General features: G+C 34.8%; 1 protein-coding gene and 1 pseudogene across 7 annotated transcripts in view; both read left to right on the top strand.

Annotated features, from left to right (window-relative positions):
- Positions 1-21,862, top strand: part of SUPT3H (SPT3 homolog, SAGA and STAGA complex component) — a 654,143-nt gene that overhangs the window by 477,936 nt on the left and 154,345 nt on the right. For all 7 annotated transcript variants that reach the window (XM_077161959.1, XM_077161961.1, XM_077161962.1 and 4 more), the window contains 2 exons: positions 3,599-3,689; positions 10,906-11,045. In XM_077161959.1, coding sequence (XP_077018074.1) covers positions 3,599-3,689; positions 10,906-11,045 — 231 coding nt within the window. The remainder of the gene's footprint in view (positions 1-3,598; positions 3,690-10,905; positions 11,046-21,862) is intronic.
- LOC143684725 (complement component 1 Q subcomponent-binding protein, mitochondrial pseudogene) lies at positions 6,974-8,827 on the top strand (annotated as a pseudogene).

Here is a 21,862-nt window from a genome sequence, read left to right as displayed (position 1 = left end):
TTAAATATAAATATCTACTTTTCTTATTCTTTGAACTCTGGTATTAAAATCTTAAACCCACCTAATTGTGTTATAACTATCTTCTATGAGCTGCTAATTTAAAATATTCTATATGTTGCATGTTTTTGATAAAAGTTTCAACTCCAAATCACTTACATGTAAAAAATTATAACTTCATAACCATAGTGTACTATGGTAGATGCCATTCCAAGTAAGTAAGCAGTGCTTACCTCCTACTGTTCCACTTGCATTTCTCCCTTGTTTTTTCACTTGCCTTTTAATTGCACTTTCTCATTTCTCTTCCATGATATTTTGTGTGCTTATGACTCTGTTTTGTTTTGTTTTGTTTTAAAACAAAAGAATCCCATCTGCCCTTTTGGACGACCTTGTCAACATCCTTTCTAACATACAGTTACTAGATTACCTTTCATTATGATTGACTAAATGTTGACTATACCTGGACTTACAGATCAAGTATGTTCTGTTCCTTATGTAATGAGATATGAGACTCAAAGTCCTACAAACTGCACCTTGACCAGTCTGCCTTTCCATTTTATAAATATCCAACCACTGTTAGATGGTATGAAAAATATAAAGGAAGAGAAAAAGAAATGTTTTCACTATCAAGAAGCAAATGATCTAGTTTAGGAGATCTGTATTATTTAGTTGAAGAACCATTTTAAAATGTAGTAGTTCAAATTTGTGTAATTAAGTTGTAGGACTTTTGAAGTAGAGGTTTTTGTGTAGAGTGAAGCTTAGATAGTATAGCAGTCATAAGTAGAATGGACCAAATGCATAGAAGCTAACCAGGATACTGGGTCAGTAATCAAGATATGATTAGGATGTTGGCTCTGGATATGAATAGGAATGAAGAATTCTGAGAGCAAAGATTAAGAATTTGTAAGATTTAGTGACTTCTCTATATTGGGAGGGATAAGGCAAAATAGGTATCAAATACTGTACAATATTGGTGCTATGAGGAAGGAGCCTCCTTGTACTGATGGCATAAATGAGGATCTCAAACAAAGATTCGTTATAGAGATGGCTGGATAACAATGGAGTTAATATTAGTACTTTATAAAATATCTTCAGCCAATTTTTCATTTTTACTGTCACAAGTAAACTTCTTTATAAGGTAAGTATATAAAATAGTCCATGCTGACACTTTTTTCTTTGAGGGAAAGTTTAAAATCATTTTGGGCAAGAGGGTGTGGCGTGGAGGATAGATAGGGATACTTTGTGGAAGAAAAGGAAATGTCTTCATATAGATTATGGTGGCAAATGCATGTCTGTATACTTAGTTTGGATTGTATGATGTGTGAATAAGACTGTTTAAAAATAGCAGAGAGAAACAAGTGCTAAAAAAAATGCAAAAAAGAAATGTGCCTATTCACTGTCGGTAGGAAAACTGAGAGGTGCAGCCCCTTGGAGGGCAGTGTGGTGGTTCCACTGTAGGCTCAGGGTGAGATGCCGTATGATCCTGCAACCCCGTTGCTCAGTATACCCCTGGAAGAACTGAGTGCAGGCACAGGAATGGACATTTGTACAGTGGTGTTTACAGTGGCAGTCTTCATGATTCACAATGGATATAGGTGGCCTAAGGAGTATAAAGACTAAGGAATAGGAGGGGAAATTATAATGTATACATGCAATGGACAACTGAGCTGCCACAGGAAGGAATGAAGTTGTGAGGCATACAATTAGTTGAATGAACCTTAAGAACTGTGTGTTAAATGAAATGTCAGAAACAAAAGGGCAAATATTGTCATGTCTTACTCACCAAGTATACTCACCAAGTATGAAGCATACTCATACAAGTATGAAAACTTGGTGAACTGAAGTTGAGAGCATGGGTTACTGGATTGGAACCTCTTGTAAAGGGTTCTATATTATAACTCTTACAGCAGTCACATATATTCAGGAGTTGTAACTGTTATTTCTAAATTTTGAGATGCTGAGCTGTTTGTTTATAACCTTGTCGTGCCCAGAAACTTTGGGTATTTAAGTGACACGTGAGACTCAGAGTTAGCACCCTGAAAGCTATGACAGTTAGCAGTACCCATACCAAAACTGTTTAAAAAGTTGAAAAAGGGATCAAATTTCAACTGGAGATATGAAGGAAACTGATCTGGATAGGACTGGGGTGGGTAGGAATACAAGATAAAGGATGATATCATCCATGTTTCAAAACTTCAACTTCTATGTGATACCAAAGGGAAGGATGATTATTTGATGCAACAATTTTATTTTCTGTAGTGCGTTACCTAATTTAACTTGTATTCAATTAAACTGACCATACCATAATTACATAGAATCTTGAATAGGGTATGAGATTTTTTTTTATTTGTATAAGTTAGTGTGTTTCCCCGATATAACTCAGAGTAATTAGGGCAGTGAATAAAGAAATATTTACAAAGTCCCTCTTGGGGACTTGGGAGAAAGGAGGAAATATTCAACTTCTCCATTTGGAGAATTTCTGATATTCTCCCAAGCAGTGGAGACAAACCAAGTCAAAAGGCAAAATTTATTCCTACAAAGGATAGGCTGAGCCTACTTAAAATTGTGCCTATGAGTCATCCCCAGAGAACCACTTGGTACTCAGATATGGCCTCTGTTTCAAGCCAACTTGGAAGGTGCATTCACTGCCCTCCCCCGCTACGTAGGACATGACTCCCAGGGGGTAAATTTCCCTGGCAATGTGGGACAGAACTCCTGGGATGAGCCAGGGCCTGGCATCTTGGGAGTGAAAGGGCCTTCTTGGCCAAAAAGGGGAAGAAAGAAATAAGACAAAATAAAGTGTCAATGGCTGAGAGATTTCAAACAGAGCCGAGAGGTTATTCTGGAGGTTATTCTTATACATTATAAGATACCCTTTTTGCTTTCTGGTGTGTTGGAGTGGCTAGAGGGAATTATCTGAAGATCAGGAACCAATGATATCCCTAAGTACAAACATGCAAAAAGCTACAAAGTATCATCATTTGCTTTTAAAGTTAAGCAGTTTTTGTGGTCTTATATATAAATCTTAAGAAGGCTATCATTATATCCAACTATTATTCATTAGCTCTGAGTTTCAGAAAAAATAAGTTGCTAAAATTATGGCATGTTTTCCAGAAATATAATGCATAAAACAACTTTCCTATCTAAATTTAAAGACTTTCAGAGAATAGAAAACAATAAAAAGAAAACTATTTGGCTTTTTAAAGCATTTGTTACAAACTCATTGTCTAGATGTATATAAGCTTTTTTAAAATAAAGGTTTGTCTTGAATGTATGCAAAATTCCATAATATCAGTGTAGTCAGCTTGATGAGAGGAGCATGGTATTTTTCAAATATTTGGAAAGAATTTATATGTTTTAAAAAGTAAATTACAAAAACAACTATTGTGATTCTGGAGCATCTGCAAATGAAAAGTGCTTTTAAAAATACTTGTTTGAGCTTTTATGTGTAATTTGATGACTGTTATATTAAGGATTGCTATATTTTCCCCAATGAATGTGGGGCATAAATTTGTTAAATTTGGTTATCTTTGTGGTTTTAATGAGTAAGCTGAATATAGTTATAAATTTTATTATTTACTTATTTCATTTTTTTTTATAGAAAAAACTTAGAAGACTACTAAAATACATGTTTTTCCGAGACTACAAATCAAAGATTGTCAAAGGAATAGATGAAGATGATCTTCTGGAAGGTAACCAAAACAAAAACACTAAACTGAAAATATTAGCTTATGCCATGTCTATTAAACAATACATTAAGCACTGTTAATGTAGATGTTCTCAACAGAGAAGGATATATTTATAGTTAGAAATTATCCATACATTTACTTAGCAATTTAATCTTATGATTTTCTATTAATGTGACTTAACAGTAATCCAATATTTCATTTCTTTCTTTTAAGAAAGTGTCCTGCTTTACATCAGAGTATCATGAAATTAAAAAGCTTTAGTTGATTCAAAACAACTGATTTTAGCAACCATAATTTTTCTACTGTGGATGTAAGGAGTCAAAACTATTCAATATTTTGGAATTGACACATGGGTTTTTGTTAATTTACTATCAAAGGTATCTGATGTGGGTTTTTTTTTTTTGAAGTAAACTCACCTCCTTTTTAAGTGACTTTGTGCAGTGTGAACTCTAACGAAAAGCATAACACAGAGTAGAAAATTTTCTTTATCTTATCTACCAACTCAATTCCCCATTTTAGGATATATATATATAGAAAAAATAATTCATGGTATACAATCAAACAGTACAGACCAAAAATAGGTATGTACTAAATAATATTTGTTAAATCAAAATAAATATGCATTTTTAAAAGAAATAACTCATATGTTTTTATATTGATTACAGACATTAAATATGGCATCCATTGCTTATCAGTATATTGATAAAGTAGCTAAACCAGCTCCACTAGAGTGGTTCTATTTAGAACCAACTGGAGAATCAACAAACTCTGAAAGAGAACTGCATGCTTTCATTTACCCTCAGTAAATCAGAAAGTGAAATAGCTTTGTGAAAGAAAGGTTTCTGATCAAAGGTATTTCTCAATGACACCTTGCAATTTTGAATTGTAATATTCCTGCAATTCTCTTTTAATGCCTGGAGAATAGTTCTCCAGATGAATTTACATGATTCCTTTTATGGAGGGCATAAAAAATTCAGACTTGGAGTAAAACAGACCTGAATGTAAGTTAATCTCACTTGCCTACTTTCTCTGTGTGATCTTGAAGGTCACATTCCTCATTTATTAGACGGAAATTATACACTTACTATCCTTGTGAAGTTGCAACAAAGTGTATGAAAAGAAGCTAGAACATTCTTGTCCTTGAATACATACTGACTGTTAACACCATGGTTTGAGCACCAAGAAGCTCAGAGTGGTAAGACAGTATATACATTGTGCTAACACCATTGTATTTGTTTTATACCCTCTCTTTATTGGTTTCAAATCTCAGGTTTTTATAATAAATTAATTTTCTAATTTGGCATGTTATGTATGAAGCACATTGAAACCTTTTAATACAGTCTATATAAAGTATAAAATAAAATATCTGGAAAGCACACATCTACTTTTGAGCTAGGATTTCTAGAATGGTGAAATGAGGATCTCAGCAGACTCCTTCCTCAGAGTAACAACCATTTAACTGGTGAAACTATTAAATTATTATTTCAAGTGTTTAACACTTTAAATTATCATTTAAACTGTTTGCTGTATGTCTAAGGACATAGAGAAAATGGACAAACATCCAGTCAACAAAGTCTACTAAATCTCAGCTGGAAAGCAAGAGTTTGTTGCATTTTAGTCATGACCCACTCCCATTGTTCCCAATATCCCAGCTTGGTATGACAGATGCTCTTATCTGGGCAAGTGTGGTCAAGAACACTGGGCTTCCTGTCCCCCCCATTTCTCTAATGCATCAGTTTCACCTCAGGAGTGACAAGAGCCTGGCATCTCTCATCTTCTCCAGCTGCATGTTGCAAAAGCTTTATTCCAGGCAGGAATAGCTGAGAGAACTGAGGCCCCCTTCTCTCACTCAGTCTCCACCCATAGGGCAAAGCAATGCATACCAGGCTGAGAATACTGGTTCTCTGTTGCTTCCACTTTGGCCTGCTCATAGGGAGGGAATTTTCACACCAGAAAGAAGAAACCTAGAAGACTAGAGCTACACCCCTGTCCATCTCCTCACTCTTAAAAATTGAGGAGTCTCCTAGGGCAGGCCACAATGGCTCCATGGCAGAGTTCTTGCCTGCCATGCTGGAGACCCAGGTTCGGTTCCTGGTGCCTGCCCATAAAAAAATCAATCAATCAATAAATAAAAATTGAGCAGTCTCTCTGGGAGAGGCTTATCATGTTCGCTGTACCCAGCTCCAGGACAGTGACACAGAGGACTGATCCAGACGGAGAGGCAAGTCTCTGTACTGCCTCTTCAGCTCTGCAGCTCTGCAGAGAGCTCTACAGCTCTTCCTCTGTACTATTTGGAACAAAGCATGTGGAATTTCTTACCTAAGAACCTCAGAAAAAAAAAATGCTGGTCCTGGTGGTGAACAGTTAAGCAGAGGCTTGATAAGAGTAGTATCAAATGAAATGAGTCAGCTAGAAATTCAACAGAAGAAACCAGAGAAAGAGACAGCTAAGAAGAACCCTCCTGAGGTCAGATCAAAACTCAAAGATTGGCAACACCCTGATTAATTAGATCAGACCAGGAGCATTTTATGCCCAAGTATTGTAACAAACAATAGAGCAATTGGCTAGTGGAATCTAATAGCTGGGCATTATACCAATAGAATCAGGTCAACCAGAAATTTAATGGGAAGCTCAGAAACAGAGTCAAAGGGAACCTGACAAAAACCATAGTCAGCCATGGTGGTTGGAAAACTGCAAATATTCAAGGCTGTCCAAAGAGCAGTAACATTAGAGGCTGGACAATGTGAGGGAAATAGACTTCATTGAACTAGTCCAACTATATCACTAAACAAATTCCAAACCAAACAAGCAGACGGCACCAAAAAGTCCCAAGAGTTGGAAAAGAATCATTATCCAGTGTTGTTATAATATATTATCTAAAATGTCCATTTTTTAGCAAAAAAAAAGAATACTAGACATGCAATGAAAGAGGAAAGTGTGACCCATATGGGGGGGGGGCATTCTATTGATATTGCATTAAAGGGCACCCAGATATTGGACTTAGCACACAAAAACTTCAAAGTAGCTATTATAAATATGTTCAAAGAACTAAAAGGAAGCCAGATTTAAAAAATAAAAGAAAATTAGGATGACAGTGCCTCATGATATAGAGAATATCAATAAAAAGATGGTATAAAAAAGGACCAAATGGTAATTCTGGACTTTAAAAGTACAATAACCAAAATGAAAAAATTAAGTAGAAGAATTCAACTAGATCTGAACTGGCAGAATAAAGAATTTGCTAATAAATCTGAAGAACAGAAAGACAAGAAAAAAAAAACAGAGCCTCAGAGAACTGTGGAATACCATTAAGTGCTCCAAAACTTATGCATAATGTAAGTACCAGAGGGAGAGAAGAAAAAGTTGCAGAAAAAAATATGGAAATAAAAAATGGCTGAAAACTCCCCAAATTTGATGAAAAATCATACTCTGCAAGCAGCTCAGCAAGCTAACAGTAGGATAAACATGAAGAGATCCTTAGTCAGATACATTATAGTAAAAACATAAATGTTAACAGCCAAAGTCAAAGAGAATGTTATGGAAAGAGCATGAGAAAAACATCTCATCATATGCAGGAGAATCCCAATAAGATTAATAGTTGACTTCTCATCAGAAGCAACAGAGATCAGAAGTCAGTGGAGTAGTATATTCAGAGTATTTAAAGATAGAAATTGTCAGCCAAAAAGCCTAGATCTAGCAAAACTATCTTTCAAAAATTAAGGTGATATAAAGACTTTCTACAATAAACAAAAAGGAAAACTTGTTGCTAGCAGACCTACTTTATTGCAAATACCAGAGGATGTCTGTCAGGCTGAAAGCAAGTGGCACAACAGTAATCTGAATCCACACGCATAAATCAGAGTACCTGTAAGCATGATTATGTAGGTAAATATAAGAGACAACATAGTTTATTTCTTTCTCCTACCTGATTTAAAAAAAAAATTGTGCAAAACAACACATGTAGTTGTAATTTTGGGCCCGTAACACATGAATGTAGTATATTTGACAACAACAACACAAACGAGGTAGGTGGGAACAAAGCTGTATTGGAATAACAAAATGACATGATGGTAGCTCACATATGATAGGAAAAAAAAAACAGTAATAGAAATAAGATGAAACAGTTGCACATGTCACTCCTCCGCCTCATGCTCGTGGTGCTGCTTCTCCTAGGCTGCGGGCCCCGTGCCCTGGGCTCCACAGTCACCAGCCTCCATGCCACTGTGCCATCCCAGCCGCTCCAGCAGCTGCTACAGCCTGCGCCCTGGTGGTGCAACTGGCTCTGGACTGCGCAGTGTGCACTGGGATCGACTTGTGGGCCCGGCCTCCTGCAGTCCTGTGGGCCCTCTGGCTGGAAAGTACTACACACTGAAGGGAATAAAGCATTTGCTGAATTCCTGAGTAATGCAATTAAGGAAGAGAAGGTGATCCAGAAGCATAAATCCCTCCCCAAGATGTCTGGAGGTTAGAAACTGGAAGTGAACGGGACAGAAGCTAAATTAGTGCAGAATGTTGCAGGGGGAAAAGGTCATTGTCACTTTCAACATTAACAAAAGCATCCCATCCGCATTCGATGGGGAGGAGGAGTCCTAACAAGGGCAGGAGGCTGAAGAGCCAGAGCCTGAATTAACGTCAGCTCCCAATTTTGTGGTTGAAGTTATAAAGAATGATGGCAAGGGGGCCCTTATCCTGGACTGTCATTATCCAGAGAATGAGGTTGAACAAAAAGAGGAGGACAAGAGTGACATTTTCTCCATCAGGAAAGTGGGCTTTCTGTCCACTAGTGAGTCTGACTGGAAAGACACTAGTTACACACTCAACACAGATTCTCTGGACTGGCCTTGTATGACCACCTAATGGATTTCCTTGCAGACGAAGAGGTGGACAACACTTTCGCAGATGAGTCGGTAGAGCTCAGCACAGCCCTAGAACACCAGAATACATTACCTTTCTTGAAGACCTCAAACATTTGTTAAGAGCCAATAGAGCAGACATTGGAAACCTTCATTTTATGTCAGGCTTTAGCCAATGAACAAAACCTTTTCTGAAGGCCAAACATATATGTGCTTTGGGTTGTCAGCTTAATACCATGGAAAACTTATCAAATTTAAATTATTTCTAATGCAGTCTTGTTTACGATTCCTTTGTTCCTTCTCTATAAAATTTTCATTTCTAGATTTTTGTATGACATAATGATAAAAAAAAAAAAGATGGTTAATATAACCATCTCTGTAAATATATACTTGCTCTGTTTTCTTTAAGCTTCTTATGGGGTTTCTAAAATATTTTTATGAATGTTTTTGTTTATGAAAAAATATTTTTATGAATATTTTTCTTTTTGTTTATGAAAGCAATAAGTTGCATTTAGAAAATTTGAAAAATAAAACAGCATTTTTAACAAAAACAAACAAACATCCATAATCTTAGACTCTTACTATTTTTATTTATTTCCCTCTTTATCAATTCCCGTGTTTGTGTCTGCACATCATTGACAGTATCAGAAACATCTTTCAGCCCTACCTTGTGGCTTGCATCTTCCAGTTGGCAGCATAGTAGAGAGTGCTACTCACTGCTCTGCAGTACGATTATTATTAGTTGGGTGGTACTAATATAATGTAACATACTTTTTTTTTAAACCACCTTATTTTTGGACATTTTGCTAGTTTTTTTGTGTATGTGACTAGAGATCATACCTCTTATTTGCATTTGTTTCTCTTAGGAGAAATTCAGTTCTGCACTGTGATCTTGGCCCTTCTTGGTTCCATTGACATTCAGCTTCTGACAGCTCCTTGTCTGTCTGTCTCTCTCTCTCTCTTTCTCTCAGTGGCACTTCCTATAGACCTTCAGTAATAGGAGTAAGACCCATCCTAAGTCAATTGGGCCATATCCTAACTGAAATAACGTCACCAAAAGGTCTTGTTTGCAATGGATTTACACCCATTGGGTTAAGTTTAAGAACAGCTTTTTCTAGGGTATATAACTCTGAGCCACCCCAAGACTCATTACCAAAATTTGGAATGAAAGAGGGGACATCACTACCAACCAACCTTACAGAAATAAAAAGGAGTAAAGGGGAAAAGCACAAATAACTAATTGCAAACAGGTAGGGTAATTTAGATGAAATGGAAAAATTTCTAGAATGACACAAACTGTCAAAACTGAATCAAGAAGAAATAGAAAATGTGAATAGACCTATAACAAGAGCTTGAATTAGTAATTTTAAAACTTCCCACAATGAAAAGTCCAGGCCCAGATGGCTTCACTAGTTTCACTGGCTTCACTGATGAATTTTATCAAATGTTTAAGGAAGAATTAATACCAATTCTTCTCAGAATCTTATTCTGTGACGCCAGTATTACCCTGATACGAAAACCAGATAAATCACAAGAGAAGAAACCCATAGACTAATATCTTTTCTGAATATGAACACAAAACTCTTCAACAGAATGCATTTTATGCATGTTAATCAGAGATATCTGTAAATAAAATTTGTTAGAATAAAATTTAAAATTAAAATGATAAAAATAGAAAAATATTAACGGACCTCTGAGAATATTATAGTTTCTCATATCTGGATAGGTATTAAAGGATTTCTTTTTAATTTTTCCATAGACTTACCTTAAAGTATGAAATTTTGAAAGAAAAATGTCCAAATATCTCATACTGATTATGTTTTTTATTGTTTTCCATTATGATTTTCATTTTTGTACTATCGTTGGTGCATAAAAGTTTATCTTCCTTATAGATTGAATTCTTTATTATTAGATAATATTCCATCCTGTCTCATTCATTGCTTTTGATATGGAACTATATTTTCTAACATTAATATTACCAGTCCTCCTTTCTTTCCTTACATTTGCCTACTATATCATTGCACATCCTTTTTTTCTATTGTCATTTTGTTTGATGTGTTTATTATAAATACTTCATAGCAAGATCCATTTTACAAATCCTTGAGCCCCCTGTTTTTTGTTACTAATCATTTTCAGCTCATTTACACTTATTATAGAATTGAGAATTTGGTTTTATTCTTTCAGTCTTATTTATGACATGAATAAATGAATGATTTAATTCCACGTAACATATTTTTTTGGATATAAGAATTCTCCTTTTAAAGTTTACTTTGAGAGAATCCCAAATTTAACTTCATATGCATTATTTAATATGTGTAATGATTGGTGCTGAGCACATTTCTTTTTCCTTCCTTATCTCTGTTAAGACAAATTGAGTGGCAGCAGTAACACAAGCAAAAGACAAAAAATTGCTCAAGACTTTCTCAACTCCATTGACCAAACAGGAGAACTCTTGGCAATGTTTGAAGATGATGAAATTGATGAAGTTAAACAAGAGAGAATGGAGGTAGAGTACATTCTTCCCATTTCACAGTAATGGAATAACTATTGCAGTGCCTATGCTATTTGCTTCTATTCTGTTTTTCTTTAGATGCTGTCTGAACTACCAAATCTTGGTTTTATGTATGAAAGCAGCATGGTGCATTGGGGTAAGCCCAGGGAAGAGAGTCAAGCTCTGCCTTCAGAGCCAGTTTTGGTAGATGACTTCAGTTTATTGTTTCTGTTTCCTCCTTTGAAAATGAGTAGGTTTCCAGAAGTTTCCTTCTTGATCTTATATTTAGTATTATTATTTCATTTCATAAAGGCTAATTTATAATTAAATATTTACTTTTTTTGTTGTTCCAAACCATCCAGTTACCTTTATGGTCAAAGGTCACATTCTTCTTTTGTTAAGCATAGCGTGAAGAGCTATTTTTCAGGCTATAGTTGCAGACTTATGGTTGGATGCGCTAGCTAGGGTAATATCCAGGGCAATTAAATGGTTTACATCACTGTAAACAAAAGTTAATGACACATATTTAGATTCCCTGGATATGTTTCAAGAATGAATAAGAAATTGTATGCCTTCTATTTGCGTTAGCTATCTATACATGAAATTAATATTTCTTTAAATACTTCAGAAAAAAAAGATTGATATGATTTTGAGTGCCTTCCAAAATACAAGGCAGTATGTTTATCATTCTTATTACTATTATACTTTTCCATGTAAGAAATTTTTATATTCTCCTTCTCTTTAAATTAGACAAGAAAGATAATTCCAGAACTCCAAAAGATTATTGTAAGTGATTACTTTATCATAGTCTGTATGCATGCTAAAATATAATTATTCATGTTAAATTTTGGAGGAAGTCCAATAGACAATTGTACTTTATAAACTTTAGCAACCTTCTTTAAAGTATTAGTATGCTTAGATCATGAGCTGTGATCTAAAGCAATGCTCTTTTTAGGTATCAATTGCCTAAGAAGTGTGTGGTTATCTTGGTTTTGGACAACTGCAAATGGTTTTAGTTCGACTTTGCCTTGGGCCAAAAATACTAAGTTGTCCAAAGTAGATGATATACATATATTTCTGATGTCATTAAGGCCCACACAGGATATGATTATTTAGTGACATGGTTTCACTTATGATGCATTTTACAGAAAACAAACATTGTTTATGCTTTATTTTAAAGACATTTTATATTATAAAAATGGGCATTAACAAAAGGTTCCTTAAAGAAGAACTGTACATAAAACCTTAGCAAATTTGAACCAGTAACTTTTCAGCTTTGATGGGAAAATTTCTGTCAACCAAGCCTGTTGCCCAGAAGGGCATTCCACAATCAAGAAGAAAAGAAGAAATGGAGCATTTTAACACTAAGCACATAATAGCAGGCTACTGTAGATATGGAAAAACGATGAGTCAGTAAGATACAAGTAAAAGTCAGTAAGTTAACTGGAAATACAGGATGGAAAAAGCTTGGGCACTTATGCAATCTGTATACCTTCCCCTCTGTAGTTACATATTATATAGTGGTAATCAGGATAATAAAATATCAATAGTAAAAATAAATAGTAATAGTAGATGGATGAAAGTTTCATCTATCCAACAAAAATTAGATTGGCAGTTTCATCAATCTTTATATCATAACCAAAATCTTCTCCAACCAGGATAACGAAGAGTGGTTTTGAGATTCTACCCATCCAAATAACAGAGTCTAACTGGATAAAAAATGCTGAACTTGTAGATATAACTTAAATGTAGACAGTAGAAAGTGGAACCATTAAGGGCAGAGGCCTTGCCTGCTTCTAATTTGACAGGTTATACTTTCAAGCATAAACCACAACTGTGGCAGTTCATATGAAACCACTTTGGACTCACAGACTGCAATCTCTTGCTTTTAAAGGGCAGTGGAATAATCAGTTCTGGCATCACTCAGTGATTTAATTTTCCTCTAAGCATCACTTATGGTTGCAGAAATTTTGTTTACTATCTTCTTGCTAGAATGTATGAAATGGTATAGACCTACCAACAAAGCTAATTTTTGTTTTTCATTCTTTTTTCTTTACTTAAATGTAATTTCGAATAGAAAAACTTTTATGGGCAGAAACTCACTTGGGATCCTAGCTTTTTCTCAAAACATTGAGAAAGCATAGGAAAATTGAGACATAGTTCTTTCCTACTGTTTTCAAATGATTTCTATGTGTACCTGGCTTTGTGTTTTACTTTAAATTTACTTCATTAGTATTTCATATTATGTGACTTAAAATGTAAAAAAAAAAAGTCTGAATTTTACATGAATTTCTTCTTGCTAGTCCATCGTCATGATAGCTGACTCTTATCCTACTTGTTTTTCTCCGATACCGATTTTCTGGCACTTGGGTACATCTCTAGTAGAATGCATCCATGACCTCTGAAAATCATTTTAAATTAGAAAATAATGATTAAATAATGTTTACGATTGTTTTAATGTATTACAAGTACTCGGAGAGAAAAGCCGCCAGGGAAACAGTAACCATAACATTATACATACAGGCTCACAGTTAGCACCTCCTTGCCCCTACCCACTCCTACCGTAGTATGAAGCAAGTATGTTTGATAGTGGTTCTTTCACTCTAATTTTTTGAATTCCAATCGTCTAAATGTGGCCATATCAGAGTTGACAGAGACACCTTGAATGGGCAGAGTCATATCTCCAACTGACTAAAAGGCCACATCCACAATTGGGCATGCCCACAACTGGGAGAGCCACATCTCCATAGAGATAATCTAATACAAGGGTTTTCAACCTACAATATTATATCAGAATTAAAGGACATAGCTTTTCTGGGGTACACAACACATTCAAACTGGCTCACCATTCAATGGGATTAATCACATTCACAGTATTGCAGTACCCTCACTGCCTTCCCTTACTAATATCTTCCCATCACCCAAAGAGAAACCCTATGCCCATTATGCATTAACTTCCCGTTCCCCCTTACCTGCACTTGACAATCTGTATTCTAATTACTGTCTTTATGAGTTTTCATATTCTCTGATATTTTCTTTATAGTTACCATGTGACTTAAATTCAACATCATAAGTCAATGATAATCTGTTTTGCTTTGATATTATGCTGATTTGAAACTGTTTTGTACCCCAGAGTAGCCATGTTCTTTTAAGCCAGTCTTGAGAGAGCAGACCTATTGCTGTTATGGTCTCTTTTATTTCTTCAGGGTCCATGGTAATGCACCCCATCTCATATATGATTTTATTTGCATCCTCTCTCATTTTTTCTTTGTCAATCTTGCTAGTGGCCCATCAATTTTATTGTTTTTCTCAAAGAACCAACTTTTGGTTTTATTGATTCTATTGTTCTTTTGTCCTCCCATTCATTTAACTCTGCTTTAATCTTTGTTATTTCTCTTATTCTATTTGCTTTGGGGATAGTTTGCTGTTTTTTCTCATGTTCCTCCAGGTAAGCAGTTAAGTCCTCGATTTTTGCTCTTTCTTGTTTTTTAATGTAGGCATTAGGGCAATAAATATCCCTCTCAGCACACCCTTTTCCACATGCCATAGGTTCTGATATATTGTATTCTCATTTTCATTTGTCTCCTCCAGATAGCTACTGATTTCTCTGACAATTTCTTCTTTGACCCACTGGTTGTTTAAGAGTGTTATTTCATCTCCATATATTTGTGAAAGTTCAGTTCTTTGGTGGTTATTGATATCCAGCTTCATCCTATTATGATAAGAGAAAGTGCTTTGAATAATTTCATTGTGTTTAAATTTATAAAGACCTGTTTTGTGCACCAGCATATGATCTATCCTGGAGAGTGTTCCATGGGCACTAGAAAAGGATGTATATACTGGTGTTTTGGGGTGTAATGATCTATATATGTCATTAAGTCTAATTCCTTTATCAAGTTGTTTAACTTCTCTGTTTCCTTGTTGATCTTCTGTCTGGTTGTTTTATCTGTAGAAGAGAGTGGTATATTGAAGTTTCGTACGATTATTGTTGAAACATCTATCATTCCCTTCGATTTTGCCAATTTCTGTCTCGTGTACTTTGTAGCTCTTTGATTGGGCACATAAACATTTATGATTGTTATTTCTTCTTGGTGAATTGTCCCCTTAATTAATATATAATGTCCTTCTTTCTCTCTTATGATGTCTTTACAGTCAGTTTATAGAATAGTTAGAGGCCTGATGCTTTCTGCACATGCATCTTTTCTTAGACATGTATGTGCAGCCCTACTTATTTCCCCATTTACATGAGTCTGATATCCCCTCTGCCATAGGAAACAGTTTTCTTAGGATCCTGGGGTCTGCAGTTTATATCCTACAACCAGCAATCCCTGACCCCAGCAGCATGAGTTGACTTCTCTCTCATAGTGTTGTGCTAGAGAGCTCTGTGAGCTGCCTTCTATATACCGGACATATTCTGGAATGGCAAGTCCTTCAGGCCACCGTCAGATGTACTGATCCAGACATACATGCTTCCAGTGTATGCATGAGGGTTTCTCTACTCCCTCAGAAACCAAAACCAGGGATCCACATTAGGAATGCAGGCCAGTTCTGCACCGAACCAGTGAGGGTTGAGAAAGCTTTTTATTTTATTGATTTTGTTGATTTTACCCTTTTCCTGTTACACAGTCCTTTAACTCTTTTCTGGAGCTTTAAGAAAGATGTTTCTGCCAGTTCTTGCTGGTTGTTCAAAGCTTCTGTAGGGGAACAGACCCAAAGTATCTCACTCTGCCATCTTGAATGGGGCAGGGCCTAGAAAGCTATCTTGTGCCTTTAAGTTAAAGACCTAATTCTGGAATCTAGAGAGAAAGCAAAATGAAGAACATAGTATTTGAAGCAGTTAAAAAATGTTTTCATAAACTTTAAATTTAATAAGATTCCCAAGGGGCATCTGATTTTTTTGTTTAACCTGAAATAAACTGGCCATAGATTTTAAAATACAAAGTTTCCTATAAAAGCCAAATGATAAGACAAATTCAGTCATGCTCCAAGTGTAATGAAGTTGTTACCATGGTATTTTGACTCCCACACTTACAATTTTTGGAGGTAAGTGGAATGGAAAACTCATTGAAGAAGCAAAAAGGTAAGTGACTGTAGATTCTCACTTTGGAATGTCTTCTATTTACTGTTCCCATTTCTACCTATCATGATTTTTTTTTATTATAAAGGAAAATAAATTTAAATGCCTTTAATATTGAGTTCAAAAATAATATTTTTGCCAGGTTTTAATATAAAAGATAAAAGGCTAACCCCATAAATATAGATATATAATATACATAGATAATATAAACAGATATGCATATATATTTATACATATGCACATATATAAATACAATTCCCATGCTCATATACTATAAGAATATATATATAATTTTACCAGAGTTTTAAAAAGGTGAAGGTAAAAGAACAATCAGACATATGTATAAAAGAAACTCAAATAATGGGGTAGCAATATTCATCCCAGAGAAAAGAAAATTCAAGGGGAAAACTTTAAAATGGAGTATCATACTAAAGGATGATACCTATAATGAAGATATAGAATCTTGTGCTGGTTTGAGGCTGTTCTGTAGCCAGAAAAGCCATATTCTTTTGGTCCTTGTCCAGTCTTATGGGGCCAAACTTATGTTTAGGGTAGAGCCTTTTGATTAAGTTGTTTCCATGGAGACATGACCCACCCAATTGTCGGTTTGATTAGGTTGTTTTCATGGAGATGTGTTTCCACCCATTCAAGGTGGGTCTTAATCCACTAACTGGATTTAAGAGGAAACTATTTTGGGAAAAGCTTAGAGCTGACACAAACAGAGATGTTTGGAGATGCAGAAACAAATGCCCCTGGGGGAGCTGTTTGAAACCAGAAGCCAGAGGACCAGCAAACGCTAGCCATGCACCTTCCAGATGACCAGAGGTGTTCTGGATGCCAACGGCTTTTCTTAAGTCTAGGTATCTTTCTCTAGATGCCTTAGTTTGGACATTTTTATGGCCTTAGAACTGTAAAATTGTAACTTAATAAATCCTCTTTATTAGCCAGTCCATTTCTGGTATATTGCATTCCAGCAGCATTAGCAAACTAAAACATATATATAAAATGTTAAGCACCAAATTTCAAAGCATTGATACATACCAAGCAAAAGCTTCTGGCATTATGGGGGTACACAGTCAAAGATATGCATTTATTTTGAAGGCTTGAACATACCAGTCCCAGTCTACATCAGATTCAGTTAGGAAAAAATATTTCAATAATAAAAATCAATTCTAGTACAATTTTGTACTAATATTCTAGTGCAATACTTGTACTGATATATTTATAAATCTTGATGATATCAATGTTTTTCAATGAAAATATAAATAATTTGAAAAGGAAAGTAAATTAAGTACCTTTAAGACTGAGTTCAAAAATAGTTTAGCTAAGTTTTATTAAAAAAGATAAAATATGAGAGATTAATCCCATTAAGATACAAGTTTGTAACCTTAAAACTAATATTCCTATTGAATGTCAAAATTAGTATAATATTAAAACTGATATTCATCAGGAAGTAGAAAACTTGGATAGAGAAGTAAACAAAGAAGAAACTTAAAAAGCTGTATAAATAATTATATCCTACAAAGTCACTGAATCCAGATCAGTTTTTAGGTGAGAGCTTTTAAGGATTCATAAAACAGTTACCATGCTCTCTAGCTCAGAGCATAGGAAAATGGAAAACATCTCGTGAAATTTTACAAACTAGACAGAGCTTAAAAAGAAGGAAACGTACCATAGTATATAATCTGATTTATGAATATGAACACAGAAATCTTAAAATATAAAATAATGAAGAGAAAATATTTTGAGAAATCAAAATAATACAAGAAAAAAGTTACCTGGAGATAAATTTCATATTAAAAGAAATGTGATAATAATATCTAAGTACTATTTAGTAATTTATTGAGACTTGAAGAGCCTTATAAATAAATACTATGTTCTGGATACAAAGACTTAATATGATAAATGCATCACTTGTTCCCAAATCAAATTATTGGTTTAATGCGATTTCAGCCAAAATCTTAGCAGGAATTTTTTTTATTTTAAGATGATATTAAAATTTATCTGAAACTATAAAGGGGTAATACGGTGAAGAATACTCATTTAGAAAAAGTAGGGAACAGAATTCAATTTATGCCAGATATTATAGCATTACATGAAACTACTATAATCAAAATAGTATGGTACTTGTGCATTATAGGTTGAATTATGTAATCTAAAAAGATATGTTGAAATCCCAACCCCTAATAACTCATAATTTGACATTATTTGGAAATAGAGCCCTCACAGGTGTAATTAGTTAAGATGCAGTCATACTAGAGTAGGATAAACCCTTAATCTAACCTGACTGGTCTTCTTATAAGAAGAGAAGATGCATAGAAATAGAAGAAAGACAAGCGAGAAGGTCATGTGAAGACGGAGGCACAGACTGGAGTTACGCAGTTACAAGCAAGGAAACCCCAAGGATTGCTGGTCACCATGAGAAGCTAGGAAGAGGAATAGAAGGGTCCCTTTCTCGGGCCTTCAGAGGGAGCTGGGTACCATGATTTTGTAGTTCTAGCTTCTAGAACTATGAGATAAATTTATCTTGCTTAAATTACTGGGTTTGTAGTACTTTATAACAAAGTAGGAAACTCATACGTGGTATAAGATTTGACAGGCAAATCAATGAAGAAAATAAATGAAGAATTCTGTACAGAGATAATTTAGTCACAATAAAGGTAGCTTAGAGATCTGTGGGAGAAGATGCTTTCTTTCTCCCACAGATTTTCTTTGTCCCACAAGAGGACAAATAGAAACTATTTAGAAAGAAAAAAATAAAGCTATTTCCTAACCTTATACTTTACTTCAAGATAAAGGTAGTTTAAATACTTAAGTACATTGTAAAAAGTAAAGTGAATTTTGTTTAAACTACAAATAAAGGGTAAATGTCATTTTTTGGATATGAAAGGCTCATCAAGGCTTTTGTTTCCTTAATGAGCTTTTTGAGAAATTTTGCTCCTCAACATTTGCTTGGCATTTTCACTGTAGGGCAGGGTTGTGGTAATGGAGTGGTCTGTATTCAAATCAGTTTGTGAAACGCTAAATTAAAAAAATTAAGAGGTTTCTTTTCGAACTTCTTGGCAGCATTTCTATGCTATATACGTTGTGAATTCTTCAAGAGAACAGAATCTAAAAGCTTATGAAAGACTACTGAGAGCCTAGTTATGAAAATGTTCTATGTATGACATCAACAGAAAACAATTCACAAAGGAAAAGACTTTTGTTAATTTTTACCTTGTAAAAAATGCATAACCTCTGTATTAGGGTTCTCTAGAGAAACAGAATCAACAGGAAACATTCTTAAATATAAAATTTATAAATGTGTTTCACGTAACCGTGGGAACATAGAGTCCAAAATCTGAGGACAGGCTGTGAAGCTGATGATTCCGAAGGAGGCTCTGGACAGATTCCACAGGAGAGGCTCACTGGCCAAAGCAGGAAGAGAGCCTGTCTCTTCTGAATCCTCCTTTAAAGGCTTCCAGTGATTAGATTAAGCATCACTCATTGCAGAAGACACTCCCCTTGGCTGATTACAAATGAAATCACCTGTAGATGCAGCTGATGTGATCATGATTTAATTCTGTAAAATTAAATCATGCAACAGACAGGTCAGCACTTGCCCAACCAGACAAACAAATAGAACCACTTGGCGAAGTTGACACATGAACCTGACCATGATGACTTCTGTATGTCAAAAAAAAGTAACAAAATTATAAAGCAATCTATTATAAAAATATGACAGTATTGATATTATTTATTTATGTGTCTTTTACAATTAATATGTGAGTGGTTCAACATAGGGAAAAAACAAATGATCATCTCAATTGATGCTGAAAAGAATTTCACAAAGGCCTTTACTATATGACCAAGTAAGTCCACTTGTAGGTTTTTAACCAAAAGAATTGGAAGCTGAGTGTCAAACACATGTTGTATGTGATTATCCAAAGCAACATTAGTCACAGTAGCCAAAATGTAGAAACAACCCACACATCTATCATCAGATGACTGGATAAACCAAATTTATATGTGTAATGGACTATTATTCAGCCATAAAAGAGATTTAAATTCTGATATATGCTACCATTGGATGTACCTTATACTGAATGAAATAAGCCGGACAAGAGGACAAATATTGTCTAACTCAACCTATATGAAATATCTGGAATACACAAATTCATAGAGACTATAAGCAGACTAGAGCTTACACAGGCAGGGGGAGAAAGTATAGGGGTTTATCATTTATTGGGTGTTTTAGTTTGTTAATGCTGGAATGCAACATACCGGAAATAGGTTGGTTTCTATAAAGGGAATTTATTAAGTTATGAGTTTACAGTTCTAAGTCCATAAAAAATGTCTGAACTAAGGTATCCAGAGAAAGATACCTTGACTCAAGAAAGGGCTGGTGACATTTCAAGTTTATCTGTCAGCTGAGAAGGCGATGGCTAGCTTTCCTCCCCCAGTTTCTTGTTTCAAAAGGCTTCCCCAGGGGTATTTTCCTTCTGCATCTCCAAGGTCCCTTGTGTGTGTCAGCTCTGAAACTTTTTCCAAAATGGTTCCCTCTTAAAGGACTCCAGTAAACATCCCTACCTTGAATGGGTAGAGACACATCTCCATTGAAACCATGTAATCAAAAGGCCCCACCCAATTCTCCATGGAAACAACTTAATCAAAAAGATCCCACCCAGCTATATTGAATCAGGATTAAAGAACATGGTTTTTCAGGGGTATGCAACAGTTTCAAACTGACACATTGGGCATCAGATTTCTGTTTGATAAAAAATTTTGTAAATAAATAGTGGTGATAGTTACACAGCATTGTGGATTGATGACGCCACTGGATTGTACACTTAAAAATGGTTAAAATGCAGCACTGAAGTTTATGTTTGAATATGATTAAAAGGGGAAATATAGAGAGATACACAGGTAGTTCATTGATAGAATTCTCACCTGCCATGTGGGAAACCCAGGTAAAATTCCAGGCCCATGCACTCCAAAAGGTAAAACAAACAAGCAAAAAAACACACATTCAACAAATAGTTCTGCAATAACAGGATATTCACATGGAAAAAGAATGAAATGTGACCTCCACCACACAGTGTGCAAAAATAAAGGGGTGAGGGAATATTATATTGTAACTGAATAAAAGTTTTTAAAAACATGCATGGAACTACACTTGCAAACAGTAAACCCTAAGTTAAACCATGGACTTTAGTTAATAGTGCAATTATAAAAATGTGCTACCATTAATTGTAACAAATGTTCCATACCAATGCAAAGTGTTTGTGTTGGTGGTAGGGTAATATGTGAGAATCCTGTATTTTATTCATGATTTTTCTGTAAACCTACAACATTTCTAATTTTAAAATAATGGTTGAAATGGCAAATTTTGTTATTTATATTTTACCACAATATAAAAATCAATAAGAAAACATTCAAGTAGGAAATTGGCAAAGGATATGAAAAAACATACCACAGAAGAATAAAAGTGACTAATACACATATAAAATATCTGCTTCCTTCTTATCAAAGCAATTCCATTTTTGCCAATAAAAAATGGGTAGGACTGGGCACACATTAACCATTGATGGAAATATAGACTACTAAAAACCAGAAAATATTTTATAATATCTATTAGAAGATGAGTTTGGTCTGCTGAAGAGGGTTCAAAATAAAACAAAACTGATCTAGGGTATATTTTAAATAATAAAACAGTGAAATGTGTTTGGATTAATTTCTGAAAGAGATTCATCAGAAGAACACATTACATGTTTAT

The sequence above is a fragment of the Tamandua tetradactyla genome, chromosome 5, assembly GCF_023851605.1.
Source record: "Tamandua tetradactyla isolate mTamTet1 chromosome 5, mTamTet1.pri, whole genome shotgun sequence".
NCBI lineage: Eukaryota > Metazoa > Chordata > Mammalia > Pilosa > Myrmecophagidae > Tamandua > Tamandua tetradactyla.
This window is presented reverse-complemented; position numbering and strand designations above follow the sequence as displayed.